Source organism: Myodes glareolus, chromosome 10 (genome assembly GCF_982192425.1).
Source record: "Myodes glareolus chromosome 10, mMyoGla1.1, whole genome shotgun sequence".
NCBI classification, from domain to species: domain Eukaryota; kingdom Metazoa; phylum Chordata; class Mammalia; order Rodentia; family Cricetidae; genus Myodes; species Myodes glareolus.
Genome location: NC_142035.1, coordinates 4607127 through 4628828, shown reverse-complemented (window position 1 = coordinate 4628828; position 21702 = coordinate 4607127). Strand labels below are relative to the sequence as shown.

Genomic DNA, 21702 nt, shown 5'->3' with positions numbered 1-21702 from the left:
GCACCCCAGCCAAGCCTCATGTGAGTAGTGCCCAGAGAAACAAAGAATACACGTGAATAAGGACCCTGGGGATCCTTGGGAAGAGGGTAGCTACCAGGAGCCATTCTTCTTTCTCCCAGAGCATCTTTCCTGACACATACGGTGATTTTCACAGCTCCTGAACGGTCCTCTCCCCATTAGAAACACCCAGGAGAGAGCCTTGCCTCTGTGAGGACAAGTGGGGAGATGAGGGACAGGCAACAACAGAAAGGAAGGAAGCTAAGTGTGCAGAAATGCTGGGGAGCAGTACCAGCACGCCCGAGGACAACAGGGCCCTCCTTCTGGACGCTGGCTTCTCAAAGGAAACCACATTTTACAGAATTCATGTGCTCTAAGGGCTAAGGGTCTTACTTTAGCTTCTGCTCACAAAACAGCTGATAAATAATCCCCCAGCTGAGCTTCAAAGCCAATCTGCTCTTTAAAACTTAACCTTTCCTGTTTGTGTCTGAATCTTCAATTTCTTGCCACCCCCCAACCCACCCCCCCACCCCCCCCCCATCCATCCAGTTAGGCACTCATCCATCCATCCATGCACACACCCATTCATTCTGTCAGGTACCCACCCATCCCATCAGGGGGTTACTGTATTCTCAGTGAAAGATGCTCCCATCCTGTTGCACTTGAGCCTAATCTAATAAATGGGAACAGACATTAAGAAATAAAATCAAGCAAAGTCTGTGCTAGAAGCAGAGGAACCAAAACAAGTAAAAAAGGACCACACTCGTACTCCTTAAAGCCCAGGAAGCAGAGCTGAGCAGCGCGCAGAGAACAGAAGAGACTGTGACATCCGTCAATCTTTCTTCACAAGTTTATTAGGAGAGAGGCATGGTGTTAACTCATAAAACTGGGTGTTTGGGCCCCAGAACTCACTCTTATAGAGGTGGTTAACAACTAAGACACCCTTCAGACTGGGCACAGTGGTTTGTGCTTATAATAACCATTACTCAAGAGTCTAAAGCATGAGGGTTCCAAGTTTAAAGTCAGTATGGGCAACTCAGTGAGATCTTGTCTCAAAATAAATAAAGGGGGGGGGGGGCGTGCCAGTGTAGATCAGTGGTAGAGCACTCACATGTGGACCTGGCTTCAATCCTAGTCCTGTGGAAAAGAAAGAAAAGGACATCAATGAAAAATAAACCACCCATATCACAGAAGGCCTAGTGCTAGGAAGCAGGAGTGGTGGAAAGACTCCCTGAAAAGGATGCAGGAAGGCAGCAGGACACTGTCAGCCTATAGCAGACAGGGTGGGCCCAAAGTCTCTGGTGCCTTCGCCCAGCCATAGCATGGGCACCAACCGCGGCTGGAATAGCCTGGCAGAGATTGCCATGAGGGACCAGGTCAAGGGAAGCAGCCAATCCCCAGAACAAGGGTCTACTTACAGTGTGATGCTCTGCAGACACCTTCAGGAGAGCCTCCACCCAACCCTCTGAAGCGAGCACAACAGGATTGAGGGGGGGCCCTCCAGAAAGGTCCTTTCCAGTTATCTTTCACGAGGCTGATCTGTTTGCATGGGGATGGAGATCCCCTCTTGGGCCCTCCCGGTTCTCCCTCTGTCTCTCCAACCCCAAGACCCCAGAGAGTCTCTTTCTGGACAAGGTTCCAAAATGATCACTAACCTTGGACAGCCTGCTCAGCTAGCCAAGCCCCCTCTCAGGCGCCTGGACTCAGAAGTCATGGGTTTGAAATGCAAGTATGGTGGCCCGAGAAGCAGGACCCTCCCACTTCTTGGTGGCCTCCAGATACAACTGTCTCTGGCACTTTCTATCTCAGTCAGCTACCTTGACGGGGAAGGGGATCTCTGAGGACAAGTTTTGTGTATAACCAGGAGCATTCTGTTGGAGTCCACGATAGCTATGAACAAGGGAAGCTGTTGGCCCACTCCTAAGCAGAGAGAAGGCTAGTTCCTCCCAGTCATAAAATCCAAGGGAAGAACAGCCCTCCTCTGCCAAAGGCCTGGGCCTCTTCTGCTGGGCCCCAATGCTGTCGATGTTTCTTGAAGCCCTGGAGATTCCACAACTCTGAGAAGGAGCCACCTTGCTGGATCTATGTTCCAGCAGGACCCAGCTCTCTACTCAGAAGGCCCCATGAGTACTGGGTCTGGGTAAGGTGATAGTCAGTTCTTACCTCAGAAGACAGAGCTCCCCGGAGCTCTCCTGCTTAGCAAACCTTCCCTTCAGGATTGAAGGTTGTGCTCCACATACAAGAGACTGAAGTGGAGCAGGTTTCCAATCTCGAAGGGGCCTTTGTGAGGCTCCACATCACACAACACAGTGGCAAGGATCCAAAGGAAGCACAGGGCTGAAGGCTCCAAAGATGCTTACGAGAGAAAAATGGGGCGGGGAGTATTAACAGCATAAACAAAACAGATATGGCCATAGTTATAAAGTTCTTCGACTTAATGTCTGGCCTAGTGGCCAAACAGCCATTTAAAGACATATTTATGGGCAATCTTTGGGCTATTGTTTGACCATGTGAGACATAAGAGTCATGATTTTGGAAATACAGGTCCTTTTCTAATGTGGGAATACAGGTCATCAACAAATAGGCTTGGAAGTCATCTTCCAAGGTCTTTGTCCATGATCCTAGACAAATCATGTTCCCAGAACCCTTTTCTTTAGGGCCCTCTCCCAGGCAAGCACAGTAACTTGAGTCTGAAGATGTGATTTCTCAGTTTAGAAAAGACCAAGCAGAACAAGACAGGGCCATGGTCCTCCAGCTGATCCGGTAAAGCAAGGACAAGGGACAAAAACAAATGAATCAATGAGGCCTATCCTTCACCTCAACCACCACCATTAGGGACAACAAACACAGGCACTCACAGGTGACATGGCTTGAACAACTGAGGATGGTACCATGCCTAAGAGGAGCTCAGGACAGAAGGGTCCCAGGAATCCTGTGCCGAGGCTCTCAGAGAAGGTGTTTTAGTGCATACCCTACTGGGGAGGGCTGGGGTACTTTGTACTCCACTGGAGCCCCCAGAGGAAGAGCACAGCTTTACTGGGGGTCCCAGGAGTATCAAGGTGACCCCCTCATAGAGACCCCTCTGTGGTTATCAGCTTCTCAATGCATCTGACTTGGAGATGCTCAGCAGCCTGCCATCTTCCTCAAGGACTGGAGAGGTGGCCCAGACGCTGGCCATACAAACACACACATAGAGTTTCCCACCTATCAGCTCTCAGCTCTCCAGACTGCCAAGAAGGTAAGCTGTGATCTCAAAGGTGCTGAGCCAATGCTATTAGAAGTGCACCCCACCATCCTCAAGGTCACCTTGGGATCTCCCTACCACTCGGGGTGGTTGTTCAAAACTGTTTCAGCCTATGGCCTTAGCTCTGGCTTAGAATTAAGAGTCCACAAATATGAGGGCCCCTCTTTACACTGCCAGTGAGGCCCCAGAGAAGCCTCTCCCAGGCATTACCGCTTCAGTGAACATCCCTCAAATCCTTGGTCTAGGGTAGCCCAGACAGTCATCAGCTACAGGTCAACCTTGAGCTTCTGTTCATTTGCCTCCTGCATGTAGCACGACCACCATGAGGGCCAATTAGGCCTCACCTGAGGTAAATTATCTCCTTGCCACTCTTCCCTGTAACCCTCAGTGCTTCAAGTGTAGACCCCAACCCGAGTGAGTGGAAAGTTACCTGCCTCCCTCTTTATACCTCTGGACAGCTCCAGCCAGCTCATTCCAAAGCAAGGGCCTTCCCACCAGCTCCCTCTCAGGCCTGCTGCAGGCAGGCTCCTGAGGGCCTGACATCACCTCAGCTCCAGTCTCCTCTTGGACTGTCCTCAAAGGACCCTCCGTTTCCAACAAGCAGCAGAGAGTAGTGTTTGAGAAACTGGCTCTGGAAGTCAACTGACCTCCTAAGTTAGACGCTAGGCTGTGCGCCTTTCCACCTGTGTGGCCCTGGGCTAGTCAGGACCTCTCTTGTAGTTAAGCTTCCTCTTTGAGTTGCCATGAAGATTCAGTAATTAAATGAACATATAGTGCCCCTGAGGCCCAGGACTCCACACTGCAGACACTATAAACAGGTCAATAAGAATGAGGGCCTCTGAATACCCAAGACTGAGCGCAGAGCAGTAAGCAGGTACCACGGTGCCACAGGACGCAGCATAGGAGATGGGAGCATGCAAACGGCGCTCTTTTCATACTACCATTTCTTCCAAGAAGCAAGAGTGAGCTGGGGAGAAGTCTGTACAGTCAAGGAAATGAAGGAAACCCAGGAGAGATAAGAATAGAGCTGAACCTGGGGCTACCTGATACCCACCCAAGGGTCCCTTTCCCCAGCCTCAACCCCTTCTTCTCATCTGCTTATGTGCTGAGAGGCAAGCTCCAGATTTCAGGACCTTCTTGATGATGTCTCTGCATTTCTATGCCAGGCCAGGCCCTACCCAGATGGAGTGGAGGGAGGCCCAGGGGCAGACAGCACAGATGTTATGTTGTCATGGTAACTACCTAACTCTGGTACAGGCCAGGTTACTAAGGAGTCACAAAGAGGGAACTGGGCAGCCATGCTGGCTTATTAAGCCTATCCAAGGCCTCCATGAAAACTCATTCTCTAGTCCCCTGGCCTTCCCCTCTGCAGACACAGTCTGTGTCAATGATCCAGCCCTAGGCCTCCTAGACCAAAAGGTCAGCTGCAGGGTATCCGCCTGTTACAAGGGCCCGGTATTCCTGGGACAAGAACAGCTGCTCTGTACTTCAGAAAAGGCAGAGGCTCCCTCTTTAAGATGAGTGACAGGGTTGGGTGACAGCAGGTATCTCAGTGGACCAACAGGGGGCAGTCGCCCCTTGCCCATGGCCATCTGTGGTCAGGCGGATGGCGGGTCCAGAAGACCAGAGGTTCCTCTATGTCTTAAGTTACATATCTGAGGATTTTGGTAAAAACCTAGTACTTAAACACTAGTCAATGAGCTATTATTATCCAGACCAAGAAAGGAAGAAGGAAAATGTGTGGCTGTAGCATCACATACTTAGATGACTAGGACTGAGGGAGGTGGTCTCTAACGCTACCTTACAATGGTGGGTGTTCAAATATACTTTTTATCACCAGGGCTATTGCTTTCTTTCTGAGGCCCAGGGCTTGGTCGATCTCACTTTGAACCCACTCAGATTCTTGCCTGGAGTCCTAGAGAAGAAAACAGGGTACTGAGTTTAGCATTCATTTCTCCTTAACACCAGAACAGGGCCCGATCCATAGGCTTTCTCCCTGACCCCAGCCATCCCTGAGAGCTCTACCCTCTTTACTCCAGCCTGTTCTGTCTGCCCTCAGACCCTGCACTTGCTTCAGTGTTCCTCACCTGTCCCTGGCACCTCCAGCTTATTCATTATTCACAGGTTAGGTAGTGCCCAGGCCCTAATCCTGCCCCATTCTCCTGACCATATCTAGGCATAGCAAAATTGTCCTCCAAATCCCATCGCTCCACTCTGCTGCCAACCGAGCTGCCATTTGGCCTATGACATTTAAAACCACCTGCCTCCCCTTGCCACATAGGACCCAATACTCCCAGTTGCCTGGACACTGCTGCCTTGCTTGGCTCCGCACGCCTGGCTCCCAGCACACTTGCTTGCTGACCTACAGCTCAGGCCATTCAACCCTTTTTCAGTCAGCCTATCTTAATTTGGCTCCTTCACCCCATGGATGGCCCCACATTCCTGCCCCTATAAGGAGAAGTCAAGCAGGGGACTGGGGGTGTTTTGAGCGGCAGGACAAGGTGCGGGCCATTTGTATGCCCGTAAGATGGAAGCACATGCCTAGAGCATGGTGTGATGTCCGCTACAGCTGTCCCCTTCTCCTTGGCTCCCAACCCCAGTGGGCCCCATGGCCCTGCTATTAATATAATACAAAGAGGCCTACCAACTGGCTGAGCTGAACTCTTTCCACAGGCAGTGACAACTGTCATCATGTAGATTCCAAATGTCCCCACCATACATTCTTCCAAAAAGAGCACAGCTGAACCTGCCTGAATGCCTGCTGCTTTAGATGTGCTGACTGGCCTTGACAAAAACAGAGACTGCCAAAGACTAATTTCTCCAAATTCTTTCAAGGGGTTCCCAATGCAAGAAGTAGTTATAAGGAAGTCCTGGGGCTTACAACCGCCTAAGGGCCCTAGGTAGTGCCCAACCCAGTTGAGTGGCACATGTCACCAAGCACAGGAGGAAAGTGTTTGGAAGTTCCCTATCAGCTCTCTGCAAGGAAAAGAAGATGGGCTTCTTCACCTTACCCAAAGAACCAAGAAGGGGCAATAACCATAAACTGAGAACAGGGAAAGCCACTGCTGTCCAACACTGCCACAAGCGAGCTTTGTGCGTTCTGGACCCACCTGGCAGGGCTCTAGGAGAGGAAGGGTGCCAGTCAGCAGGGCAGAAAGGTGGACACACAGATGGCTACCATGGCCATCCTCGGCTTGTTGACCTCACCTCCACCTGGGTGTATTTAAAAACTTCCTTAACAAGCTTAAGAATGTGCACATGGTAACAGGATTCTAGAAAAACTAAGAGACCTGTACACAGAGGCCTTTCCTGGGCACCTCTTGATATATGGAGAGAAGAGAAGAGTGAAGTCCCCACCCTACCTACTCCCCAGATAATCCAAGATGACTCCAACTAATCCAGACCTGAGGGCACAAGCTGAACATACGCTTTTAAATTTTAGCATTGGGGGCAGAGAGTGATGGTGGCTCAGTAGTAGAGTGTTTGCCTCATATGCCCGAGTCCCTGGATTCTATCTCTGGCACCAGGAACAAAAAAAGAAAGAAAGAAAGAAAGAAAGAAAGAAAGAGAGAGAGAGAGAGAGAGAGAGAGAGAGAGAGAGAGAGAGAGAGAGAAAGAAAGAAAGAAAGAAAGAGGGAGGGAGAGAGAGAGACAGAGAGAGAGAGAGCCTAGCATTTAAAAATACTGTCACGAGCCCCTGTGACCGGGGACTAGGCCCAGTCAGGTGCATGTCATGCTCACTGTGAATAGTTCTGGTCCATCATGCAGGCATGATTGGCTCTCTGTGCAAGGAGTCCTGGGCCACAAGACAAATCAGTATTTTTAGGCAAATCTTGGCATCGCAGACAAACAACATAAAGTGAAAGAAGTCTACATCCTTCCACCAGAATCCTGAAAACCCAAAGGGCCTTGAGGACAGATGTCATCCTATGAGACTGACGAGACCCTGGCCAGAAGCAGAGCTGGCCCTGGCACACGGTACTCTAGGAAGCAGCTCACCAGAGCCCGAGGACAAGGGCAGCTCCTATGATAAGGCTGCTTTGTCTGTAGTGCAAACATGCACAGTGACAGCAAATGTCACATCCAAGTCCCTCAAGACGATGACTTCTGTCCATGTATTACTAGGAGGCAAATGTCAAGGAAGGAAAATAGGCCCAAGTCATTTATCCTGGTTGCAATTACACTTATTGGAAAGGGAGCCCTTCCTCCTCCCCAGTGCAGACTACCTGATCACACACTCTCATCTGGCCTGAAAGTCAGGGGAAGGTTGGTGAGACAGTTCACCCAGCATCGGGGCTTACTGCTAAGCTTCACAACCTGAGCTCCATTCCTAGAACCCACAAACTGTCTGCCCTTTGACCTCTGTACATGGGCACACCCACATACACAAATAAATGATGAAAAAAAGAGTAAAGGAGCCGTGGGCGAGTGAAGTCACTCTCTGCTAAACGCATTAAGAGTAGTAAGATAACACATTCTCTTATTTTCTCTACACCCATGTCTTAGAGCGTCACATGGCATTTATAAAGTAGCCCCACTTACACTGTGACTAGCTCAGAAGTATATGGGGAGAGGCAGAGGGAGACAGGGACCTTGATGCCTAAAGGGGGGAGCATTCTTTTAATGATGGCCTTTCCCAGCTTCAATGTCTGGATCCAGGGTTAGCAGGGGAGGTCTCCTCTGGGCTCCAGTGCTATCACAGGAGGAAGGCACAAGCCTATGCAGAGTATTGTTATGGGTGCTCCAGGGGTCACCATCAAGACTAGAGGAAAGGAAATGAACCCACAAGCTAGAGAGTAGCTGCCACTATCACCCCCTTCCCCAGAGGAGCACCCTCCACCACCCTACCCGTGTCTTCCCTCCCTTTTCCTTCACACAAAGCTCTGAAATCCAAGCTGCACACTTTAACACTTCTCTGTGGCTAAAGAGTGATTAAACCCAGGTCACACCCGGCCCCACAGGCAAAGCAAACAACCCCAGCCCTCTCCCACGCAGACTCTGGGCACAGAGGTGAGCATTAGCTCTGCGTGGCACTGTGGGGTTATTAGATGGTACATATCATTTAGACAACTGTATGTTCCTGGGAGAGCTTCTGGTCTGCCATGGGTTCATGGGGCAGACATCTTGAGAGAATATAGGCGCTCGCCTTTCTCGCACCTCAACTCCACAGTTTGTGGTGCAATTTAAGTAATAACTGGTGCTTTTAGAGCTGGATATAGATTTTGAATTGCCAACAGAAAAAAAAATGTCACTAAACTACATTAGTTTTCACCTTGGCCATGTCCTTCTGGCTGTCGTGTGGACTTGGCTAGGCCTGACTACCCGGGGCATGGTATGGTTCTATTTCTAGCCTCCAAGGCACTTCTAGCTCCTGCTTCCTTCAATAAGGAGCCAGTGGAATGTCAGTTCTAAAGTGATCAAGAAAGGAATGTGGAATCATGAACTGTCCATTTGGTTGTGGACAAAAAATAGATCTGATATCAAGAGGGTTGGCATGTGAGCCTGGGCTCACTTTCCGTCTCCACTTGAAGACTCTTCACCTGGTGCGTGCAAGTTTGAGACAGACAGAGCTCAGTCTAGGAAGACAGCCTACAAGCTGGTTCTCCCTGCTTGTGTTCTAGAGGATAAACTAAGGGCAGCTAAGACTTGATCTTTCTGGTCCCTTCCATTTCTAGAACTTCTGTGGAAGTCCAAGAAGCTAGACACAATATGGAGCGCCCCTTGAGGTGGCTCCTTGGCACGAGGTTTCCTCTACGTCCATCAGAGCATCTCCATTGAGGGCCAGATTCAGACATCTCTGCATCATCTGATGCCTTTTCCTGTGGAGCCAAAGAGTACTTCTAGATCCCCAGGTTAAGGCAGGCTCAGCATGTGGAAACGTGAGAGGTACTGTTATCACACACATAGATGTGTTCCCCATTTCTTTTGCTCAATGAAAGGGTCACACATTCCCCTTGGCACATCCATGTTGTCCCCAAGCCTTGTGACTGTTACCACCACCCATTTTATATATTTCTAGAGTTAACTCTCTTGGCTACACCTAGGTACTACCAACTCTGGTTTTCCATTTTACTTTCCAATCCTGATACCAGAGCTTTCAAACAAACTTGATTAGACACCTCCTAGTCACCAGGGTAAGTAAGGGCTTCAACCAATGAAGACCATTCAACATGGCCTCCAGACCGACTCATCCCTGTGTTCTACAGCTCTGTTGACTGCCCCGTCCCCTCTGCTGGGACTGACTGTCCCATCTGTCTCAGCTCAAGTGTTCAAGGATACCTTCCCAGAAAAGCATCCCCTGACATATACAAGTACAGGATAGTTTCCAACCCTTTTCAGGGCCCTCAGGCTCCTTGCAAAGGAGCCCCTCTGCAGTGTGATGCCCACTGCATGTAGAGGAGAGGCGGTGTCTGCTTTAGCTCACCGGCATCCAACCTCATACTGGCTCTTTTGTACTCTATTGCCTGAGTCCTGTCTGAAAAAACAAAACAAAACAAAAACCTCACTGAAAGAAAATTAGAGGTGTATTTCATACAGACAACCCAACGTGGCAGCATCTGACTTCCTGCCTGAGGTCACTGAATTTCTTCCTCTACTCTTTTGACCTTTCCCACCATTGCCACCATCAATGCCGCCACCATTATTGGTGCCATCACCATTAACACCAGCTACCTAACACTGAGAAAACAAAACACCACAGTTGTAGAGAAAAAGCTCTTTAAAATAAGCAGAAGGAGCTGAGCCCTTGCGTTCTCATTGGAGACACCCCCCCCTTTCTTTCATATAACATAGTGAGCCATAAATGAAGGGTGAAGAAATTGGGGGGAGGGATAAAAACAGCAGCCTAATTAAACCACTGACTAGGGCAGTGGTTCCCAATATTCCTAACTCTGTGACCCTTTAATAGTCCTTCATGTTGTGGTAATCTCCCAAACATAAAATTATTTCTGTTGTTACCTTATAACTTAATTTTGCTATTGTTGTGAATTATAATGCAAATTTCTGCTTTCTAATGTTCTTAAGTGATCCCTGTGAAAAGGTTGTTCACTCCCAAAGTGGTCATGATTCATAGGTTGAGAACTGATAGACTAGACCAATCTAGAAGAATAATAGCAAAATAATTCTCAAGGAAAAGCAGCCCAGATTTACCAAAGATTTGAATTCCAAAGCCCAAGATGGCACTCGGCTGCAAGTTCTGGATTTTTAGATTTCAGATTAAAATTTTAAATGAAATGTGCGGTGCTAGGAAAAAAAATTTTCTTGAAAAACAAAAATTATCTTAAAAAAAAAAAGACCCTTGCAAGGGTTGTAGGGCACTTTGGAGACGCATGTCTCTGGTTTCATCCTTGGTGTTTGTCACTGCAGTACTATGGTTTGTATGACTTGGTGTGTGCTGCTGTGTTTATAGTGTTGGTAATTCTCAGAGTTTTCTGGTGAGCTTTTAAGGCCTTCTGTGTAGAGTCATAGCACCTACAAACAAAACTTTGACTTTTTCCTATGAGTGATGCACCTGCTTGTTCTCTGGTCTCAGTGTTCTAATTAAGATTTTACATACCATACCAAATAAAGGCAGAAGCAGGGGGCACCCCTATGCTTCTGTGTTATATTTTAATGGAAATACTGGGAATTTTCTCCATTTATAGTATAATGTTGGCTACAGGTCTGCCGTATATGGCCTTTATTATGTCAAGCAAAGTTCCTCCTACTCCAAGTTTCTTCAGGACTTTTATTCTAAAGGGATGTTGGAGCTTACACAAATCTTTTCTGCACTGTTTCAAGTGACCTCATGAGTTCGTTTACATGACAAGTCACATTTATAGATCTCTGTGTGTTGAGTTATCCCTGCTTCCCTGGAATGAAACCTATGTCATTGTGATGAGGCATCCTTTTGATCTTTTCTTGAATCTGGTTGGAAATTTTAAAAAATTTATTTGTGCCTTATGTGTATGGGCTGTGCCTGTGCCATGACTAATGGAGGAAGGACCACACAAGGATGAATTCAGCTCTTTCCTTTCAATATGTGGGTGGGTGGATGGGCATGTCCCCAGGCTGGGCAACAAACTTGTATCCATTGAACCATCCCACAAGTCCTTGCAAATATCTTGTTGGGCATTTTTACAACCATGTAAAATTGGTTTATAATTTGCATGTGTGTTTCCAGCTTTGGCATCTCAATAATACTGGTTTCTTAAAGAGTTTGGAAATGTTTCTCCCTTCCTGTTCTATGGAGGAATTTGAGAAGTGCTGGTCTTGGGTCCCCAGTGAACTCATCTGAGCCTAGACTATTTTAGTCACGTGACACCAGCACCAGTGCTCAGTATAGATTTGCTTAAATTATTTATCTCATTTGAGTTTAACAGTGGTCAGTCACATACACTAGAAATCAAGATTTCTTTTTGAATTCAAAGAAGAAAATTCAGAATCAATTTCTTTAGATTTCCCAGATGGGTGGAATACGTGTTTAAGCCCTGCGCATGTGGTTTGCGGATCCCCTTGCTTCGGCTCTAGGGCCTGCACCGTCAAATCTAAACTTATCAACTGGATCTTCTATCCCTTTCTTTCGGTCAGTCTGGTTAAAGACGTGCCAATCTTACTTATCTTTTCCAGAAACTAAACTAGCTCTTTGCTTGTTTTTCTGTCCCAGTGCAACTGTTTCTGGGCTACTCACTCTGGTTATTAACTGGTCACGTTTGCCTAAGGCCCTGACGTGCATCACAGAGCTATTCATTCAGAATTTTGAGGATCCTTTTTAAACACCTACTTACCCACCCACCCACCTCTCTCTCTCTCTCTCTCTCTCTCTCTCTCTCTCTCTCTCTCTCTCCCTACCTACCTATCTATCTATCTAGTGTGTACACACACATACACACATATATGTACAGAGGTCAGAGGACAACTTGGCCACATGGGTTCTGGAACTGAAGTCAGACTAAGCCACCTTGCTCTTCCTTAAGGAGGTGCTGAGCTGTAAACTCTTTCTCAAAATGCATCATTGGTGTCAGTGACTGGGTTTGTTGTGTTTTTATCCACTTTCTTCTAGGAGTTTCTTAATTTCTTCTTTAGTCCTCCCCCACCTGTCTGTCACCCAGAAGTGCGCTGTTTGGTCTCCTGAGACTGTGAATGTCTATAGTTTCACCTGCTAATTAGCAGTTTGACACCATCAGCAGATGCAACACAGGAATTCCATTAGTCCCTACATTTGGTAAGGTTCTTTTCGTGCCCTAACACCAGCTCGATTTTAAATTGTTGGGGGAGTGGTAAAATTCAGTTTGATTTTTAAAACATTTCCTACTTATTTTTAAAATATCCAAAAACTTAAGGCAAAACAAACACTCCCATACAAACTTCTAATTATCATTTCCTGTCCTTCTAAAAAGAAAAAGCAACAACAACAACAAAATCCCAAAAGGTGGGAGGTTTGTGTAGCCCCAGTCAGGTGAGCACCTTCCCAACTCAGTTTGAGTGGAGAGAGCTCAGGGGAGAGTCCTCACCCTCAGACCAGCGCTGGGCGAGCTGTGGAGGAGCTGAGCCCTCCACCCTCCCCTCCAGAGTCAGCTGAGCATGCACTGGGGAGCCACTGGGGGCCTCATCAATCAGTCCATTCTGGAAGTAGCAGAATCTGAGGAAACTGTACAGAAACTAGCATCATCCCATGAACATGTTATCAACAGCCCGGAAATCTAATGAAAAACAGCCAGCCCGTTCACAAAACAATGCATCAAATGCCTGAGAAACCTACCTGTGCCACCTCTTCAAGGATCAAATACCACATTTTACATTCAAATTGTATAAAGAAAATAAAAGCCCTTAATGTGAGAAAGATTTGAATAAATGAAGAGACTAGACTCCAGGCTTAAGACTTAATGCAGAAGAGACCACAGTGCTTCCTCATTTAATTTATAGACTTTATGCAGTTCCAGGCAAAACATCACCAAGGTTATTATAGAACTTGATAAAAATGGTTTTTAAATTTGTATAGGAAAATAAATGGGCAAAACTATCAGAGAGCTGGGAATTAGTATCCAGGAGGAAGGCACAGGCTCTGGCAGGTCTTAAAACTCAGCATAAAACAACGATTGCCTGGCTATAAACCAACTGAGGAAAGCATCAGGAAGATGTACAATTTAACAAACTCAATAGGAATAAAACAGATCACAATAAAAAAGTGCAGACCACACGATGCATCATCACTCAGAGGGCTGAAACGTCCTTCAAAGCCTCTTAGCCTGGCCCAGACAGCAAGGCTTTCTTTCTCTTTTTCATAACAGAGAGATCAGAACATTTCAAAGGGACAAGGTGGAGACTTGCTGACCCTGGGGAAAAGCAGTCTTTCTCAATTCCCAGTCTCCAAGGCCCATCTCAAGCTTTTCACTCCTGGAGCACTGGCAGTCAACAGCTGCAAGGCAGCGAGTTAACCACATTGTTCTCTAATTATGCATCCAGTGTGCAGGAGGGAAGCTGTGCAGGCCGGTCTCAGGTGGACACCCAGTAGGCACCATGGGGCCTTCCCATGGGACAGTGGCTAGCATCCACCCAAGCTTTCTGGTTTTAACTCCTTTTATCAGACGAAAGATGGGCCAAGGAGGGAAGCCATGGCCAACATGAGGAGAGGCCTACAATTAATGAAGGTCTTTCACCACAGCAGTGAGGGCTGGGACCACTGTCTTCATTTCTGGACCAAAGACCTACATTTTAGTCCTCTAAGGAAGGCTTCACTGTATGCCATGCCAAGTCCTCATGGGTCCCACTAGGAACCACGTCACCTTAACATTGTACATTAGTGACCCGGTTCAACATCTCAGTGTGTTTCACAGAGAAAGGTGGCCATTGGAAGGACAAAGGCAGGTTAAAGGGGGCCTGGCATAGATCGCACATCTACAAGCATGCCTGTGCAGCTTCTGGGGAGTGGACTGCACCCTTGGGGGCACAAGGCAGGATAGGATGTCTACTAGACTGCTTTTGAAAAACAAAACCAAGTAAAAAATAATAAACAAATACCTCAGAACCCTCTTTAACTTAGAGTAAGCCCTGTGCATGAGGCCCATCTGTCCAGCTATGAGGACAGGCTGGCTACAGAGCCCAGATTCATTTGCCTCACTTCTCCACTTCACTCTGCACATACAGGAAGAGTCCCCACCTACCACAACCTTGGGACTAGACATGTGAGACTGCTCTAATCACAGGCGGGAGAGCTCAAGCTGCAGGGAGTCTGTGAGTATGCACCGGAACCATGACACCACCGAGGGCTTCCTCCCTCTGAACTGGAGGCTCCCTAGCTCTCCCCTCCCCCCAGGTCTGAAAACTGAGTCAGAACCCCAGGCAAGATGAAAACTACTCTGAGGCTCTCTGTCTGTGCCGATGGTTGAAGTTGGGGTGGGGGTGGGGCACTGAGATACTCAGGAAGGTTGGACAAAGGCATGGCTGGGAGCCAAGGGTTTTCTGGACAACCAGATCCCTAGCAACCAGCAATATTCCCACCCCAAGACACCAGTTCCAGGCAGAAGTTGGGGCAGAAGACATTCAAAACATTCAAAACCTCTAAGCTAGTGATTTCTTACACTGGTGTCTCAGCTGGAAGAGTAGACGAGTTAACTCTAACTCTATGCTGGGATGTGGGTAAAGCCCACTCCTGACATCTACAGTGGAAAGCAAGTCCAAAAGCTCCAGGGATAAGACCCAAACAAGGAGGCTCCCTTTTCAGAAGGGCCTGTACATCCAGCTCCTGTGAGGGGAGGAGCTACTGGGCACTTCTCTGGCTCCTGAGTTAATCACTGATTTCATGGAAGAGAGAAAGACATAAGGAACTGTGGGGTGTGTGTGTGTGTGTGCGTGTTGATCTGCATAAAGCAGAAGGTAAGAAGGGGCAACTTTAAGTCTCCTCAGGGTTGATGTGTCCAGCTCTGACCCCATCTTCTTCCCAACAGAGCAGTCCAGATGAGCTCTATAATGGTCAGGACAGAACCCTATAGAAGGCTATTTCTCCTGTTGTTTCCTTTTGGCTCTAGCTGGCCTTTCCCCCTTAAATCACAAGAGCAGGAGCTTGGAGTTTTCATGATTTCTCTTGGTGAGAGCCAGTGGGGATCAGAGCAGCTGGAGTAACAGCAAAGCAGCGCCCGGAGAGAGGAACCCAATGTTCCCGCATTGTGTCTAGTCCCCTTGGAGGACAGGAGGGAGGGGCCCTGTGCCAAATTCCCAGTGGGGCTGAGCCACAGAGAGAGGTGGGGCGCACTTCAAAGTCCCTCAATTCATCTCTCTCCAAAGGAGAGTCTGAAAAGCCCTCCATCTCCAAAAATAGTCCTTTCCAGCGACTGTCCAAAACATGCTCAAGAGAGACGGGACCCACTTGCCAGGCAGAGCAGAACCCAGACTCCATCTTAAGTCTCGTCTTGGAGAATGTGCCGGTGCCTGCAGGATCTCTGACAACAGCCCGCGAGCCTTTCCAGACTCACATGACTCACCTGTTACCGAGAGCAACAAGCACATTGCTTTGCACATGGGAACAGGTAGAATGGAAGCAATCTCATAAGTTTGGGGGAAAAAAAAATCTTGGTTGAACTAGGTCTTAAAAGACAAATGGAGATCAACAGTCAGCCCTGGCCCCAGGACTGGAAGAACTCTACCTATGGTTCCAAGTTTGGCTCTCAGCCTCCCTGCCCTGTTCATTCACCAGGGTAGAATTTGTTACTCTGAGCCCACTGGTAGTCTGTGAATATTGGGGGACATCTCATATTGATCTGCATTTTGTTGGATGGCAGGAATTGTTCATCCTCATTTACTTCGATCTCCCCACAATGCCAGGAATAGTGTCTTGGTCATAGAAGTGACTCAATTTGTGATTGCTAAATAGCCAATTTCATTTGTAATTTCCGAGACAGCTCCAGGAGGGGAGGCAAAGAAGGCCAATGTAATTAATAGATGGACCTGACTAATGTCTTTGCTCCAGAAAGGGAGTGTTGTAGAGCAAAGAGCCTCAGAGGCCTGCTGGCGTACAGGAGCTCCAAGACAGGCCGCTGGGGTCATTTGTGCTTACCTGGATTGTCTCAAAGCTGCCATTCAAACACTCCTTTCTGTCAGCAAGCAGCAGGCATCTTCAAAGTCTTCTGAAACAGAAGCAAAATGGAAGGTTTGAGGCCCCAACCCCTCTCCTATAGACTCCCCCACCCCACTCCCACCCCTGGGAGGGACAACATCTAAAGAAGGTTGCTGCCGAGTACCATGGAAACATCTCCAGAACGTGGTCATCTGTCCTTTGCAGAGTGCATTCCACTTCAGAGCCCTGATTGCTAGAATATTCCTCCTTGGGTTGTAGGCTTCTATAAACACCACCCTCTGGAGCTATGGAAAGGGACTCTGAAGCCTCTTCCACAGGACAATCCCCTTCACAACACATGCAAATAAAACCCCACTGTATGATACTCTAATGAACTAGAAACTGCTTTCTTGTATAGCTGGTTTAGGAGTCTGCCTCTGGCAGAGCATGCAGACACAGAGAGAGCCCTTGTTCTTAGCCTGATAACAACCAAGGTCTTTCATCACCTACTTGGTCCCTTTTGAAATTCACTCTGCAGCAAGCACTTTTTAAAGTCATTTTAAAGAGCATTTTCTGTGCAGATCCATTTGCTCGACCTCAGCACTAAGTGCAAGATGGAACTGTCTTCAGTGCAGCCCCTGTTCTCCTGGAATCGGTGCTGAGCACATGCTGAAATGAATTTGTAACTATACCTAAGACCAGGGCTTGAAAATGCAGTGTTTTGTTAAATGTCCATTGACTGATTAAAATGCATCTTGCAAAGAAAGAGCATTGCTAATGCAGAATCCTAGTCCAAAAATATGTATTATGTAATACATATTTTTTAATAATGCAGGCAATCTCAGTGTATTGGTATTAGTGAATTGGCTTTGGGCTGCATCTCTGTTACGGGCATAAAGCACTCCATCTGAAAAATGAGGCACTTTCCTCCATACGTTAAAGAACCATAACCCATATAACCCACCTCCCTGCTGACAGCTGGCATCAGTTTCCATCAAAAGGGCATTTACCAGCACCCACACAGCCCGGAGTGCTCCCTCAATGTGCCTTAAAATCAGTTTGACCAACGTCTCTGTGCACCATACGCTTGCTGGCAGAGCTGTGCTAATTGAAAAACTGGGATAGGCATGTGAAAGTGGTCAGACCCCTCAGACATTCCCCACCAGGCAAGAAAGGGGATCCTAGGTCTCAAAACCCCAACAAGGGTCTCCCAAGCAGTACCCTAGAGTCAGCAGGTCACAGCTGGAATACAGTCCCACGCTGTTTCCGAGCTTTGCTAAACCAACCCTCTCTACCAAAGCAGTTAGCACTTCAGGGCTAACAACATATCAACTCCTGGACCACAAGATGCACTACAGACACAGCCAAAGGACAGAAACAAAATCCTCAACCCATCCCCAGTGGCTGGGCTCTTACTAAGCCCTTAATTAGAGCATCTGGAAGCTTTAATCAGTCTGGTGCTGAGGGTATGAGGGTAAGTGACCCATGGACAGCACTGGTTTAGGACATGACTGAGAATTCCACCTCCAGGAAGGAATCCTGGGGAAGCAGAGTTTGGAGAGGCAGCAGAACCTCTTCTTTGAATTTCTTCACATGGACTCAAGAAAAACAAAAACAAAACCAAAAACAAAACAGCCCAACCTGTGACATGTGTCCCATGTAAAATAACCCTCCTGGGACTTTATGCATCCCAGGAACACAGCTCTGTTTGTCTCTGTGGCCAAAACAAAACACCCCCCCCAAAATAAACCCTCCATATTTAGCAAACAGCAAGGCAAAATAAATGAACCTCCCACCCCCAGCGGTGGTCACACGCAGGTGGAACCTGAAAACTTCCCACTTCCCACCACAGGAATCTGTGATCCGTCCCCTCCCGGGACTTACCTAATTCATCAGGTTTTCCTGGGCTGAGGACCTCCAATTCCTTAGCCTGCGGGAGCCCAGTACCACGATCTAGTGGTCTCTGGCCGCCCCCTAGCCATGATGTTCTGTTTCATGCACCTGCTTTTCTCATGTAAGATCTGAGCTGGATGAAGTAACGATGTTGAAAGAGTGAGTTGAAGCTCTGCTTAAGGTACATTAACCCCCTCAACACCCTTCCTCTAATCCAAGACCCGCTGGGGTTCGCCGCTATATTCAGCACCTAGAACAGAGCTCCGCCTGTGCCGGAACTCAAGTGTGGTGGTGGTTGAACCCTCTTCAGCTGAAATCTATCAGTTTGCGCTCAGTAACTACCCTAAAAATCCGCCCAAGAGTAACGGCTATAGGGCCTTCTCCTGGTCGCTCTCGGCTTCCTACGGTCTTCCAGCACACCTCAGTGAAGCAGAGTTCACCATCAGCTAGCCATCGCCCCGCAAACTCCCACCTCTACAGCTGCGGGGGGCCTTTCTTGAGCGACGGCTTGTTTGTCGACAAGGTGACTACTTTTTGGAAGCTGTTCTAATTACAGTTACTGTAACAGCCCCGACAAAATGAGCCACCTTTGTCGTGATTAATGGCTACTTGAGGTTCCGATCCCTCAAACCATCAAGCCCTTGGAGAATACCTGGTGTTGGGTCATTAAAACTCATGTATGAACCCTCATTCTAGAGAATGTTCGCAATTTTGCGTCCTGGTTTTCCGCTGTGCAAGGAGAAGTTGAGGAGTGGGATAAATCCCGCAAGAAATCCACACTCAGCTTCGAGACTGCTAACCTGTGGCTATCTTGCTCGCTTCGCTCATTAGAACTGGCTAGCATCCGCCCCCCCCACCCAAACGTCGATGCTCTGGCCAAATTCTCTCAAACAAGGTTCCCGCCTGCCACCTGCCGGCCCACTAGGGTCTGCGCCACAGGCTATGCGCCACCGCGCAGCTAGCGGGGAGGCACCCCCACCTCTCTACTGCACATGCCCGGCAGAAGTCCGCGCAACTTTATAGGGCCACACTGCCCCATCTCGCCTCAGTCTCCTCTATCCTCTCCCAGATGAGAGGACCAGTGGAGGCACCTCTCGGAGTCTTAGACTTAAGAGTCTGAGACTTAGCGAGAGGAGCCCGGAGGAGACAATCCTTCTCTGTCCTTTACCTATCCCTTTCTTTTACTTACAGACGCAAGCTGAGGCGCGGAGCTGCAGAAAGTTCGTAGTGGTCGGGAAGGTAAGTGCATCTCTTCTTTTCTCCCCGAGGTGAGACTGGGGTCTCCGGACCCAGCTTCTCACCTCATAAGGTTCATCCTTTTCGGCTCCAGCTGTTCTTGCGCAGTGGGGCCACTCTCTGCAGAGCCAGAGGGTGAGTCGGCTTCCCATTGAGCACCTAGGAGAATGGATCGCAGGTCCCGGGCTCAGCAGTGGCGCCGAGCTCGCCATAATTACAACGACCTCTGCCCGCCCATCGGCCGCCGGGCAGCCACCGCTCTCCTCTGGCTCTCCTGCTCCATCGCTCTCCTCCGCGCCCTAGCTTCTTCCAACGCCCGTGCCCAGCAGCGTGCTGCCCAGCGTCGGAGCTTCCTTAACGCCCACCACCGCTCCGCCGCTGCCGCCGCTGCTGCGCAGGTACTCCCCGAGTCCCCCGAATCCGAGTCTGACCACGAGCACGAGGAGCCAGCACCTGAGCTAGCCCGCCCCGAGTGCCTGGAGTACCCAGACATTGACTACGAGACCGATTCGGAGACCGAGTCCGAGACCGAGTCCGAGACCGAGACCGAGACCGAGACCGAGACCGAGACCGAGACCGAGTCGGAGACCGAGTCGGAGACCGAGTCCGAGTCTGATATCGAGTCCGAGTCCGAATTAGAGAGCGAATCTGATACCGCCCCTACAACTGAGCCTGAGACCGAGCCCGAGGACGAACGCGGCCCCAGAGGTGCCACCTTCAACCAGTCTCTCACACAGCGTCTGCAAGCTCTGAAGTTGCAGAGCGCCGACGCCTCCCAGAGTCGTACGCAGCCCACCACTCAGGAGCCCGAGAGCGCAAGCGAGGGGGAGGAGCCCCAGCGCGAGCCCTTAGACGAGGATCCTCGGGACCCCGAGGAGTCAGAGGAACGCAAGGAGGAGGAGGCCAGGCAGCCCCGCCGCTGCAAGACCAGGAAGCCCGCCCGCCGCCGCGACCAGTCCCCGGAGTCCCCTCCCAGAAAGGGGCCCATCCCCATCCGGCGTCACTAATGGGTGACTCCGTCCAGATTCTCCTTGTTTTCATGGATAAAGGTTAGTTGACCTGACCAAACTGGGGACCCTGAGACAGTGCAGTGGGGAGAAAGGGGACAGGTGGGGAGCAAGGTGGGAAGGGAGCGGTGTCCACTAATCAGCCTAGACCGCACCCTGGGAAAGAAGAGAGGGCTCCTCAATTTTTTTTCAGGGCACCCAGGGGCGCTTGGGAGGCCAAAGGTTTGTTGGACGGCGAGGCTTTCCTGATGCCTCGCTGGAGACAACCTGAGGTCCCCGAGCTGGAACCCGGTGTGCAACACTGAATTCTGAGAGTGCCCCAAGTTTGGAAACGCATACCTAAACGGCAAAGGTAAGTCACTTGTTTGCTACGATTTTTTTTCCTCCCTCCTAGAAAGGTTAACCTGCAGCACTGGAGTTGGCTTGGGCTAGAGCCCACTGGGATCTATGGAGGGGCGCGCGCCAACTTGGGCGATCTGAGAGCTGCTGCGCCATAGCTACATTGTTGCAATGCGCGGAAAGTAACTAACTGCGCTGGGATTGGATTAGAACTCTGGAGCCTACAGGCTCCAGATCAAAATCGCACGTGCGCTCAGCCGGCGCGGGGCCTGGAAATCGGGTCCCGGAATGGCCAATTTCGTAGCTGCGGGACCCTGGAGCCAGTGCCTCTCACGCCGTGCAAGCAGTCTTGGCCAACACCGCTCACTTCTGGAGGTTTGCGGAGGCCAGAGATCGTGAAAAGGAGCGCGCGCACCTCTCCTGTGCGCCCCAGAGCCAACCTTCCGGCACAGATAGGCGTCTTTCACTAGTGAATGGTGCTTGGAGGGAACACAGTGTAGGTATAGGGGCCTTTAGGGGTGCCCTTTTGGGCAAGCCGCGTTTGCAGCACGGACAGGATCATAGCGGGACATAGCTAACCTTTTGGTGCAGCTGGTTGGGCGGATCAGACTTGTCTGGAGAGGTCCGACGCTGTGCGCCTAGGTCCTAGAGGCTGGGAAGAAGGAATGAGAGCGGTATCAACTGGTCTTGGGCAGAAAGATAAAGTGGATCAAGGCATAGGCTGAGTAAGGGGGTCGTGGATAGCACTTGGACACCTTCCAAGGCGTCCCCAAAGATCGTGCCACTTCCCAAGATGTCGGATTCTGTGCTTAGAACCAAGAGGAGACAGGGATGATGCGCTACAGCAATACTGGTGGTCATCTTCAGCTCGGGTGGAGCTGTATTTGGAATCCGTAACCCGAGGGGAGATGGCCAGTGATAGTCAGTGATAGTTCCCAAACTGCCGTAAGCACGTA

At 49.3% G+C, this 21702-nt stretch overlaps 1 protein-coding gene and 1 long non-coding RNA gene across 2 annotated transcripts in view; one reads left to right on the top strand and one right to left on the bottom strand.

The window, feature by feature from the left end:
- Nucleotides 1–832: 832 nt before the first annotated feature.
- On the bottom strand, nucleotides 833–21401 carry LOC125404972 (uncharacterized). Its single transcript, XR_015739004.1, has 6 exons — nucleotides 21326–21401; nucleotides 19354–19559; nucleotides 18156–18297; nucleotides 16272–16341; nucleotides 2161–2352; nucleotides 833–1134 (listed from the first exon to the last, which is right to left on the bottom strand). It is a non-coding gene; the product is annotated as an uncharacterized LOC125404972 (long non-coding RNA).
- The window catches only part of LOC125404970 (neuroendocrine secretory protein 55-like), a 50303-nt gene continuing 48152 nt past the window's right edge, over nucleotides 19552–21702 (top strand). The window contains exon 1 of the mRNA XM_085696933.2: nucleotides 19552–20449. Coding sequence (XP_085553059.2) covers nucleotides 19568–20407 — 840 coding nt within the window. The 5' untranslated portion in view covers nucleotides 19552–19567 and the 3' untranslated portion in view covers nucleotides 20408–20449. The remainder of the gene's footprint in view (nucleotides 20450–21702) is intronic.